Source organism: Manis javanica, chromosome 6 (genome assembly GCF_040802235.1).
Source record: "Manis javanica isolate MJ-LG chromosome 6, MJ_LKY, whole genome shotgun sequence".
Classification (NCBI taxonomy): domain Eukaryota; kingdom Metazoa; phylum Chordata; class Mammalia; order Pholidota; family Manidae; genus Manis; species Manis javanica.
Window position 1 is genome coordinate 28,769,787 of NC_133161.1, and position 12,907 is coordinate 28,782,693.

At 36.1% G+C, this 12,907-nt stretch overlaps 1 protein-coding gene across 1 annotated transcript in view; it reads right to left on the bottom strand.

Moving 5' to 3' along the window:
* Positions 1-358: 358 nt before the first annotated feature.
* KCND2 (potassium voltage-gated channel subfamily D member 2) overlaps positions 359-12,907 on the bottom strand; it is a 476,314-nt gene continuing 463,765 nt past the window's right edge. Inside the window, exons 3-6 of the mRNA XM_037023498.2 lie at positions 8,054-8,149; positions 7,129-7,221; positions 4,068-4,315; positions 359-2,443 (exon numbers count right to left, since the gene is read on the bottom strand). Coding sequence (XP_036879393.1) covers positions 2,266-2,443; positions 4,068-4,315; positions 7,129-7,221; positions 8,054-8,149 — 615 coding nt within the window. The 3' untranslated portion in view covers positions 359-2,265. The remainder of the gene's footprint in view (positions 2,444-4,067; positions 4,316-7,128; positions 7,222-8,053; positions 8,150-12,907) is intronic.

Genomic DNA, 12,907 nt, shown 5'->3' on the forward strand with positions numbered 1-12,907 from the left:
TTAACACAGTCATCAATAGTCATTCACCACCAACACAGTTTATTTTTAAATCACCTAAAACACCAAAAAGTTTTTTTTTTCTTTCCCAAAGGTCTAAAGAAATGAATAGTTTGGGATAAATGATAAGTTGAAAAAGGAGGCAGAATTGATAACTGAAATAATCTAACTGTATTTTTTAAATGCAATATTAATATCATGAAAATATAACTTCTCATTGGGAATCAAAAGACCTAGGTATTCCTGATTGTGGTTTCCTTAGTCTATTTTTTAAAAAGTTTTTCAACAAGTGCCATCAAAGAAGTTTCACTATATATTTGCTCTAGAAGCATAAAGTGACAAAAGGCAGGTGTTAGTATAATTGTTAATATTTACGCTCCAGGAAGATTAGTAATTTTTTAAAAGGCATACTAGGAATAAAGCCAGTTCTTCCCGACAGTAAGGCTTATCTTACTTTCAGTCAGCAAATGGTTTTTAAGATCTACTATGTGCATAGCATTGTTCTAGAAGCTGTTCTAGAAATGGGAAGCAAGAAATTTTCTGGCTTTACTTGACAATGGCTGGATTAATTCCTTTTTATGATAAATCATGATAAGCATTTTAAAATCTCTATAGTAGAGGGATAATTATTAACTCTTCCCATGTACAGAAGGTAAACCTTATTCCTTATAGTGGTGGTTTGGAATGAACAAAACTTCATTGGACATAAAACTTTTTTACACTGTCACGTGCAGACATGTTTGCTGTTAGATTTCAAAGGTGAAAAGGTATAAAGACTTTTCACTTAAATGTACATAGCGGTCAACTTTGTATTATTAAACTTCCATCCTCCTGATTTAGTGGAGAAAGTTGTTCCTTGCAACATACAGGAATCTTACTGAGATAAACTTGTGTTGCCTTCCCCAAATGCATAGAAAGCAGGCTTTCATCAAATATTGCTACATAAAGCACTGTAGTTTATCTCTGCATTTCAATTCACATTAGTTATTCTCAAAACGTATTCAAGATCTAAAGCAAAATAAATAATACATCAAGTGAGATTCTGGGATCATTGATCCTGTGATATTAGTCCCAGCCAACTCTTTTTATGAAACATACGGTGATATATTTAGTATCTGGGCTTTTCCATAATAGCAAAGAGGTTAGAGATAATTCATAGACGTCAACTCCTTTTTTTCTAATTTTTGACAAGGGGATTGATGATGATAATCTACTTACAAGATAAATTGTTGGGGGAATACAAACGTAGGAAAGTCACTTGAGCTACAAAACATTAGTTGATGACAATAAATGCAACAGAAAGGTGCTATGGAAATACAGGAACAACTAATGCACTGGCCTGGGATTACAGTGAACCAAATAATATTACTGAAAAACAGTTATGGCACAATAGTTTTGAATTAAAAAGTTATCTAAAACCTGGCCATACTGAAGCTTTTCTATGAATGTGGCTGTTACTGTATCTATGAAGATCTGGAAAAAACAACAAAAAATCCTGATTCCTGATACAACAGGTGTACAATGAATTATTGCAGTTGTAACAGTATCTAGGTGCAAGGTAAAACAATAATTAATATTGAACTATCCGAACACCTTAGTTTACTAATGAGCATCCCCATGAGCAATGCTGCAGTTCTAAAAGGAGTTAATTGGCACAGCTCACCACGGAATATGACAATCAGATTGTTGTAAGTGCACAGAAATTCCCCCTTTCTACAATTACAAGTTATCATGCCTATTCTGAAGACAACATAAGGACACCGATATCACTGCTCCAAAGAATTCTAGCATGCATTATGATGGTCTCCTCCAGTTCAGACAAATGTGTTGTATGAGTTTTTCTTTAATATGTGATCATCTTCGTCATAGCCAATGTTCATGGTTTTAACAGGAAAAAATTTTATCAAAAGGTCCTCCATATTTTTTTGTTTTGCATTCACCTGGAACATTATGTTCAAAGATTTATTTTATTTCTTTTTTTAAAAAAGAGTTCTGGTCATAAGAAGCATCAGTAGGTGGCATTTCATTGTGCTCATTCACAAAGTTAAAGGGCCACTGACTTTTCCTCTGTAAAACAGGCCAAACTCTGTCTAGAAATGCCATTTGGTGATTTTATTTCCATCCTCAAGTTGGGTAGCTTTTTTTTAATTTCAGTATCAACCTTCTCACTTTGTTGTTTTCGTCTGCAAAAGGTTTATTGTTTCTTCTCTCTTCCATGTTGGGGTTCTTCACACAGCTAGGGTTCAAATTCTCAGACCTGATTCTGTCTTACAAAGCAGACACTCTGACAATATTTCCCCCTGAATACTCAGGAGATTCTGGCCTGTCATCTCCTTCGGGAGTGGTTACTGGAGGTGTCGGGATGCTTATTATTGCTGTAGTCACATAAGGTTGTTCACAGTTTAGTTTAACACACTCTTCCATTTTGGCATTTAAACTGGATCGGCTGAGGAGGAAAAAAGAGATTTTAGAAAGAAAGTTGTTACTTAAAAGTTTTTTTCCCTTCAACTGAGGGATATGTTCTCATGTTTATAAGCAACATTTTAAATGTCTAAGCACAATCACCATGATTTGTTAAAAAAAAGGAAGCCTCAAACTTTAATATATGTTAACACAAACAGTACTTAAGCTATTAATATTAAATCAATGCCTAAAAGTTAGCTCAACTTGGTGTAATCAGTGTTTCTTGAAGTGTTTTCTGTAAAAATGCAAGAAAGAAGATCAGTGGGTTTTGGAAAGCCTGGGTTGAGCAGAGTAAAATAGTTCTCTGTAAGACAGGACTTCTGAACAGTTTGGGATACCACTTTGAAAGGAATATACTCTGTGGTTGTATCTCCATTCTTTTGAGCAGACTCATTTTTCTCTCTCGTCTTCTGGAATACATGACACCCTTAAAGTTCTCAACTCAGTGACAGCCAAATGCTCAGAACCCAAAAACTTAGCCACTACTAATACTTCAAGGTTTACCCAAGTGGCATTCTTGCAAGAGGACACGGGAAAAAAAGCAAAGGGGGGAGATACAGAGGGGCTTAAAATGAATTATTTTTACAGAAATATTAATTAAAATGTTCATGTCCTAAGATTTTATTTCTAAACACTTCTCTGTTTTCTACTTCATTTTGGAACAGATGCAAAACAATGCAGAGGTAGAATATCTTATAGACAGAAGTCTCTCATTGCTTCAAAATGTAATATTCTGGTTCCAGAAACATCTGATTTATGTCACCATAACCTGACTTCAGAAGCTCACCCAGGTTTTCCACAAAGATGGGATGTGAACAAGGAAGCAGCACTGAATTAATAGATTGTTAATATACAAATACAGTTATTAATTTGAAGAACAAAGAAACTTTACTGTGGCAAAAACTGATCTTTCTAATGGCTTGTAGAGTTTGAATGTACTACTTATTACACATCTGTGTTGTGGGAAAACCAAACAGCAAATAAAGAGAAGTAAAGGAAAAGTACAAGTAGAAAATTTTCACTTAAATTGTCCATAAACTAACCAGGGGTGAACAATTTTAGCATTTTATTTATCTTTTTTTTATATTGGATTGATTTTTGTGCTGTTGTGGCCAAAATACCTTCTTGGTCAAAACTGTATACTGATTCAAGAGATTGTGTAAGCATAGTTTTATTTTTCACTGTTACACCGAACGTGTTGATGTATTTTTAGATGCTGTTGAGTACCTTTCAATCATATCAATGTCCATTTAATTTGTCTCTTTTTAGTACTGTTGACTCTCATGTGAGGCTGTTTGCATTTACATAAGAGGCTCATGGGTGTAACGGTGTCTCAAATAAGAAAAAGTTGTGGAGTGGAAGAGGTAGAAATACATTTGTGTATGTTTGACCATCTTTTTCTACTCTTAATGCTGATATAACTACTACTTTGACTCCTATATTATAGTAGATCTAATTTCCTACTTGTTACAGTATCAATTTCATCTCTTTCCAAACCCTAGGAGTTAGGACTCAGATGCCACATAGGTAGCCACATGACTGTAGGTGGAGATATGCTCCGGAAATCAGGACAGGTGCGTGTACACACACACATTACTCTCAGGTACCTGTTAGATAGCGGGGTTCTCTCCACACATCTGATCTGAATTGTGCTGAGTTCTTGCACACTGCCTCGGTGGCTTCCTGATACGTTGGCATTTGGGATGCGGAAAGTCTTTTTGTGTCGTCGTGAACAGCAAGTGCTGGTGACTCCTTGTTGTGAGGAGAGAGAGGGACTGTGGCTTGAAGGACGATTAACAGTTGCAACTTCCATGCAGCTTTCTTCAAAGACTTGCTCGTCCACAAACTCATGATTCTGTTCCATAGTTGTAAGATTATGGAAAGAAAATATATAAACACATCTTAACTTTAAAAAAGGAAATTATAGCCTTGTTTTTAAAACTCAAATATGCTCGTGTATATTTAGACAATCCCCTGGGTAATTAATACCATTTTAATAAAGATTAGAGTATCGAAGCCATCTCTGGCATTTGTGTGCAAATAAAATCTCTCCACTTAGACCTTAAGATCAACATACTTGGGCTGACTTGGTGTCCATTTTAGATGAAATTTCTCTTGAAATATCATTTATTAATTAAAACATCAAATTTGGACATTAGAATACTACAGAAAAAGTGCTTGCAAATGAATCTAGATAATATCTACAGGGACTGTGTAAATTCACATTGACTTTTATTTTTTAAACAGATTGAATATATGGAAAAAAGACTTTTAATCACATGTCCAAAGTCAGGTTGTCTTTTATATATTAGGAAATATTTTAACACGGGATTGAAAACATTCTTCAATTAGAAAAGGAGATACCTAACACACTTTCTATTTCTTTAGATGCTCCTCAAAAATTCCTGATGTATAGAAAAACAGGACTTATTAGTGACATAAGTAAAATACATTCATCTGCAAAATGTGTCACTTTTATGTGTGACCTAGAAGGTGAGCACCACGCCTCTGAGGTCTCCTTTCTTTATTGTATATCAGTGGCTGTAACTCATCATTTCTACCTTTAGTAAGAACTCTTCTAGCCAAGCAGCAGTGATGGGCATCATTTCATATACCATATTTTAGAAAAACACAGCATAAAGTTTGCTTTTAAATATTTAATGAAGAATTGCCCTTCAAATGCCTGTGCAAGATTTTTACCTCACAAATATAAGGGAAAACATTTTTGGTTTGAACTAATAGAGAGCGACTCCAGTTACTTTTTTTTTTCCTTTGTGTGGGTGGGAACAATCTTATAACGAAGATTTTGCACTTGCCAAATTCCACCTAACCATCTCTCATCCTAAAAATATTAGTGAAGCAATGGAGGCGATTCACTTGCCAACAGCAAACAGATTTTCTTTTGCTGAGAGAAGCATTCTGAAGTAAATGAAATTGAAGATTCTATTGCTTAGGGTCCAGAGAATATGATCAGATAAAACACAGTTTCATTTATGAATTTCAATATTAAATTTTATAGAAAAAACATAGCTCACAAAGGATCACAATGTTTTCTTCTCTTGCAATGCACATTTCACACACATATACAAGTTCTTTATTAAATGAAATTCTAATTTATCTCATCAGTGATTGGAAATGAAAGTCACTGTTGTTGGTTATCCTATGTTTTTGTAGGTAGCTCAATTTAAGATGAATTAATTGGTGTTAAATAATATCTGATTTTCAAAAAGCCCTAAAAGGTAAAACAGTAAAAAAAAGAAAATAAAAGGAAAGTAAGATACAGGGATATATACATTCAGTTAATTAATGTTATCATTTGACTTTCAAAGCATTATCTTAACAAGTTACTGACCTTATCCTGTAAGTTATAGATCTTTATGTAAAAATGCAAATATAATCATGTAACTACCTTGTTTAAAGTCCTCAAAGAATTTTTCATTCATTATGAGATAAAAATTAAAGTTCTTTCCACGTCCCCAAAGCCTAGGATTATGTAGGCCATTGGCTCTCTGCCTATGTGCCACGCTGTATTCTCTAATTGTTCCCACCAGCCTCAGATTCTTTCACTTCCTCTAAGGTCATGTCTGGCCTTCCTCGGTGCTCACAGTGTCACTCATCCTTTCTTTGCCTGACTAGCTCCTAGTCATCCTGTGAATTTCAACTCCAGCTCTTCTGGGAGGCTTCCCCTGATCCTGCCCCGCAGGCTCCGCCCCCACTCTCCGCTCCACTGTGGCCTCGCATACGCTGATTCGGCTCGGCTCACGGCCCTTCTCCAGGATCTGCCGAGTCTGTCCCCAGGGGGAGGCTTGGCGAAGACAGAGGTCGCACCTGACTTCATGCTGTCTCTGGGTCTGCCTCACTTTCTGGTACATAGTAGGCAAGTGACACATACTTGTTGAATGACCATATGGGTAAATTAATAAATAGATGGGCAAATATATTAGAATTTAAAATAGAAATATGCATCTCCGGGGAGTGAGTGAGCAGACTTATTCAAATATGGTGAGAGTTTTGTTCTGCTCTGTGGTCTCAGCCTGTGACCCCTTCTGACAAGCTGGCCAGGCAACAGGTGCCTTTGCTAAAGAGGAACTCTGATTGACAGCGTATGAAGTGGAGAGACGCAGACTCAATCCTCAGCTCCAAGAGGCTTGCCAGTGATTAAATGTGTGATTGTTCTTATAAGAACAAGTACTTTTTATTATCCATCTCTGTTCATTACAACCTGTTAATGAGAGAAATGCTTATATTCAGTTAGTCTCAATTATTCTGTTATTGCTATTGATATTCCCCTTATCCAGACGTCAGGAACACTTGAACTTCATATTTTTTTCTATTTAATGAGTGTTTTAAGAATCAGGGAAAAATGATATTTTATAGGACTTGTAGTAGGCTGTTGGAAAACAGCCTTCCATTTGCATTAAACTGGTATTTTAGATGGGTTAAAATCACCACTAAGGATACAAATATTTAAAATACATGTCTAAAATATACTTTCCAAGTTGAAATGTCATTATAGCCTTTCAAAGTAATTTCAAATATTGTGGGGGTTTCTCTGCATATTTTCCAGTGATGCAGATAGTGAAATCATGCTTGGAAGCAGTGAGTCATCACAAAACCAGACCAGATCGCTGTCCCAGGGCAGGGCGAGGTGTCAGGCCTTTTCCTTACCGTGGTTTTCTCTAGGCAGTGAAGCAGGTGGTGGTGCTGGGTTTCAAAGCTCGAGCCAGATTTGCTAAGAAAGGCCTGCTCATCCTCAGAGGACTGTGAACGCAAAGACAAAAAAAAAAGTTTTTTATTTGTGAACAATGAGAACCTCAGCTATACCTTTCCACAGAGAGATCCAGCCTATTTCCTGAGATGAAATGGCAGCGTTTTTATATTTTTAACTAAAAGGGGACAAATGTGCAGTGGCTCTTAAGTTTGATAATCAGCATTTATGATTCATCAAATTAGCTGTCTGGTCTTTTAAACATGCCTCCCTGAATCGAAAATTTAAATCTCTTTTACTCATTCAACTACCAACTCTCTTTGAAAGCCTGAGAGCCATCCTTTTAGGACAATAAAATTTCATCTGGTGCTTAGATAATCCTGAAACCTCGACCAGGTCCACCTACAGAAAAGCTATTTTGTTAGTGAAGATGATTGGAACCCTAAATATTAAAGGAAAGTTTTGAGGTAAAAGTAAAGTTTCCCAAGTTGTATTTCATATGGTGTGACTTTGTGACACTATATAGTGTTCCCTCCACATTAAGAAGTAAAATAAAGTATCATCTCTTCCTAATTGTACCCAAATGAACTTTAAGGAACATAGTGATTTTGAAATAAAAATAAATGAGTATCAGTTGTTGAGAATTTCTGACCTTTCCCATGTTTTCACGAGACAGTGCAGAAATATTGCCTGATCACAAATGGGCATCATGAGATAAACTGCTACAGCCAAGAAGATACAGGACAAGGTTATTTAAAAATGACACTTTTGTGTTTCAGGAGCCATTTTCATAATCACCCACAAAAAATTTTATGGTGAAGTAGAATGAAATCAATATTACACTAATAAATTGAGCATTAAAAGTAGTGAAGTGCTAGACTGTACCTGTAGCTGATTACTGAGTAAGCCATTCCGTTTGCTCTGCATGTAAGCATTTGCACTTCCGCTTTTGGCTGCCCGGATCCTGGCAAGTCTGGCTTTCTAAAGAAGAACAATGAATGCTCTGTGAATACTCGTGAGCTGTTTTCTTGTATAATCCTAATGTCAGCATACATATTTTTGAGAGTATGCCAGCATTTCACACGTAACTCTTGAAAATTAAATTTTCACCATTTGAGTGCTTTATTTTAGTTAACATTTATTAGTAAGATCAATTAACTGCTTTGGAGCTGGGTCATGCATCTAAGAATTATAAGTAAGTCTTTCCAGTAAGATCAAGTTATTTCGTTATTGTTTCTGTCAATTGTGTTAGAGAAAAATAAGCAGTATTAGTTCACTTGTATTTTCATTTATCCCAATCTGAGTAACTCGATGAGATGAAGACCCAGAAAACCAGCTACAAACTCCTTTTCATTTAAACTAATGTCCTTCTTAAAATTAGAAATGAAGTTCCAGGAATCAATTGCCTGCCTGCCTTCTTCTTTCCTTTCTTTCTCTTTTTATTCCTTTCTTTCTTTTCTTCATTCCTTTCTTTTGTTAAAACACACAAATGAGTTATATCTGCACTCTCAAATGTCAAATTTTTGTTTTTCTAAATGTCATTAGATTGGCCAATGCAGACCCTGTTCTGAACAATATAGGCTCTTGAAAAAAAAAAACCTAAATTTATCCACCTTGTCTACTGGCACAGATTTCTGGTATTCCATTCTATGTTAGAACTGCTATTGTCTATCTGCCCCACACTGTCATGGGATGAATCTGGTTTTCACTTCCTGGAGGGCACTATTTTGCTGACCATTCTATTTGTAGGATGCATGTCTAGAAAGTATAGATGAGGAAGCAATTGGGACAGCTTGAATAAGTTCTTGTAAAATTACCCCACAGAGACTCCTTTCCTCTTTCTAAAGAACCAAGATAAATACAATCTTTAGCCTCTGGCCCTGTAATGTTCTTTTTTATATATTTTATATTTTTATTTTGATATCATTAATATAAAATCACATGAGCAACATTGTGGTTACTAGATTCTCCCCATTATCAAGTCCCCACCACATACCCCATTATAGTCAGTGTCCATGGGTGTAGTAAGATGCTATAGAGTCAGTATTTGTCTTCTCTGTGCTATATTGCCTTCCCTGTGTCCCCACCCCCATGTTATGTGTGCTAATCGTAATGCCCCTTATTCCCCTTATCTCTCCCTTCCCACCCATCCTCCCCAGTCCCTTTCCTTTTGGTAACTGTTAGTCCATTCTTGGGTTCTGTGAGTCTGTGGCTGTTTTGCTCCTTCAGTTTTTCTTTGTTCTTATATCCACAGGTGAGTGAAATCACTTGGTACTTGTCTTTCTCCTCCTGGGTTATTTCACTGAGCAAAATGCCCTTCAGTTCCATCCATGTTGTTGCAAGTGGTACAATTTGTTTTCTTCTTATGGCTGAATAATATTCCATTGTATATATATATATACCACATCTTCTTTATCCATTCAACTACTGATGGAGACTTAGATTGCTTCCATTTCTTGGCTATTGTAAATAGTGCTGTGATAAACATAGGGGTGCATATGTTATTTTGAAACATTCTTAGAGCAAATTCCTAGGAGTGGAATTCCTGGGTCAAATGGTATTCCTATTTTTAGTTTTTTAAGGTACCTCCATATTGCTTTCCACAATGGTTGAACTAGTTTACATTCTCACCAGCAGTGCAGGAGGGTTTCCCTTTCTCCACATCCTCACCAGCATTTGTTGTTCCTAGTCCTTTCTATGTTGGCCATTCTAACTGGTGTGAGGCGATATCTCATTGTGATTCTAATTTGCATTTCCCTGATAATTAGCAATGTGGAGCATCTTTTCATGTGCTTGTTGGCAATCTGAATTTCTTCTTTGAAGAAGTGTCTGCTTATATCCTCTGCCCATTTTTTAATCGGGTTATTTGCTTTTTGGGCATTCAGGCATGTAAGTTCTTTATATATTTTGGATGTTAACCCCTTGTCAGATATGTCATTTACAAATATATTATCCCATACTGTAGGATGCCTTTTGTTCTGCTGATGGTGTTCTTCACTGTACAGAAGCTTTTTAGCATGATGTAGTACCATTTGTTAACTTTTGATTTTTTTCCCTTGCCCAAGAAGATACATTCAGGAAAAAGTTGCTCATGATTATATTCAAGAGATTTTTGCCTATGTTTTCTTCTAAGAGTTTTATGGTTTCATGACTTACATTCAGGTCTTTGATCCACTTTGAGTTTACTTTTGTATATGGGGTTAGACAATAATCCAGTTTCATTCTCTTACATGTAGCTGTACAGTTTTGAAGCTGTAGAATTGTTGAAGAGGCTGTCATTTCCCCACTGTATATCCACGGCTCCTTTATCATATATTAATTGACCATATATGCTTGGGTTTATATCTGGGCTCTCTAGTGTGTTCCATTGGTCTATGGGTTTGTTCTTGTGCCAGTACCAAATTGTCTTGATTACTGTGGCTTTGTAGCAGAGCTTGAAGTTGGGGAGTGAGATCCCCCCTGCTTTATGCTTCCTTCTCAGGATTGCTTCGGCTATTCGGGGTCTTTTGTGGTTTCATATGAATTTTAAAACTATTTGTTCCAGTTCATTAAAGAATGCTGTTGGTATTTTGATAGGGATTGTATTGAATCTGTAGATCGCTTTAGGCAGGGTGGCCATTTTGACAATATTAATTCTTCCTAGCTAAGAGCATGGTATGAGTTTCCATTTGCTAGTGTCCTCTTTAATTTATCTTAAGAGTGTCTTGTAATTTTCAGGGTATAGGTCTTTTACTTCCTTGGTTCGGTTTATTCCTAAGTATTTTATTCTTTTTGATGCAATTGTGAATGGAATTGTTTTCCTGATTTCTCTCTCCACTAGTTCAGTGTTAGTGTATAGGAAAGCCACAGATTTCTGTGCATTAATTTTGTATCCTGCAACTTTGCTGAATTCAGATATTAGTTCTAGTAGTTTTGGAGTGGATTCTTTAGGGTTTTTTTTAATGTATAATATCATGTCATCTGCAAACAGGGACAGTTTAACTTCCTCTTTACCAATCTGGATGCCTTGTATTTCTTTGTTTTGTCTGATTGCCATGGCTAGGACCTCCAGTACTATGTTTAATAACAGTGGAGAGAGTGGGCATCCTTGTCTTGTTCCTGATCTTAAAGGAAAGGCTCTCAGCTTCTTGGTGTTAAGTATGATTTTGGCTGTGTGTTTGTCATATATGGCCTTTATTATGTTGAGGTACTTGCCCTCTATACCCATTTTGTTGAGAGTTTTTATCATGAATGGATGTTGAATTTTGTTGCATGCTTTTTCAGCATTTATGGAGATGATCATGTGGTTTTGGTCTTTCTTTTTGTTGATGTGGTAGATGATGTTAATGGATTTTTGAATGTTATACAATCCTTGCATCCCTGGAATAAATCCTACTTGATCTTAATGGATGATTGATGTATTTTTGTGGAATGCTCTTTTTAATAAAAGTTTTAAAATTATCTAGATTTTTAAAATGGAAAACGGATATATACTTATGATAAAAATTTCAATAGTACAAAAGTGTATAAAAAACCATGAGCCTCCATGAACCCTGGAGGCTGCCCTACAACTATGCTTCAGTGTCAACCACTGTTAAGGTTTCTACAGAATCTTGACAGACATTTTCTTGGCATATAAAAGCATTTATCTATATTCATATGTAATGCACATATATTTTTATTCAGTTGGGAGAATACACCTTGCATTCCTTTGCACTCAGCTGTTTTCATTTAATGCAGACTGGAACTCCTTTCAATTCTATGCATACAAAGCCACCTCATTTATTTCTGGATGCATAACATACCACTGTATGAATGAAGCAACATTTATTTAGCAGCCAACTGCAATTAATTTTTAAGCATCTTTTTCTATTGAAAGCAATGCTCCCTACTTTAAACATCATGATGAACTTATCTGCAAAACAAATTTCCAGAAGCAGAATTCTTCCTCGATCTAAGGGTGGGTGCATGCACGCATGCGTGTGTGTGTGTGTGTTGTTTGACAGGTTTTACCAAATTTCCCTCCAAAGTTGTAGCGAGATGCCCTTTCACCTACAGCATTTGTGAGTAGCACTGTTATGTTTGAAGCTCTCAAAATAGCATTAAGATATCATCTGGCTTCAAGTCCACCCCTTCTCTCTTCCTCTGGGAATTTATTCTTCCTGTGTGCTGATGCCAGGTTAAAATAATACTTTGTACAAAGTTCATATTTATAAATGATGGGAAAAATAGACAACTTTCACTCTTAATTGGCAGGATGCTGTTTAGAGCACTCAAAGTATTAAGACAACCCTCAAGAATCAATTTGGAGGGTAGAAAATTTTTAACTTCAAAAGCTGTGCTGCACAGCCAGGATATCAGGCCTGACTCCATAGAACAATGGCAAGTGACAACTACATTTGGAAATGACTTAGAATTGATACACTAATTCAGAAGTAAGTAATTAAATATGCATTTGGTTTCCAGAAAGGGGCTGTTTTTGAAATTTCAGTCTCAAAATCTCCCTTTCCCCCACTTCCTTTCCTTCCTCTGTCCTTTCATTCCTTTCCTTTTTCGTTCTGCAACTACTGCATATAATTATATTGCTTGTATCCTAATACTGTTCTCACCTATGTCATTCTGCAAGCATTTAACAGCAGCATTAGGAATATTACTTTCTTTCAGAAATGAGACATTTATGTTAACCAAAAATACTGCCCCGCAAAGGCAAATGACATATATTTCCCATAATGCAAAGCACACCTATGTTGGCAACCAGTA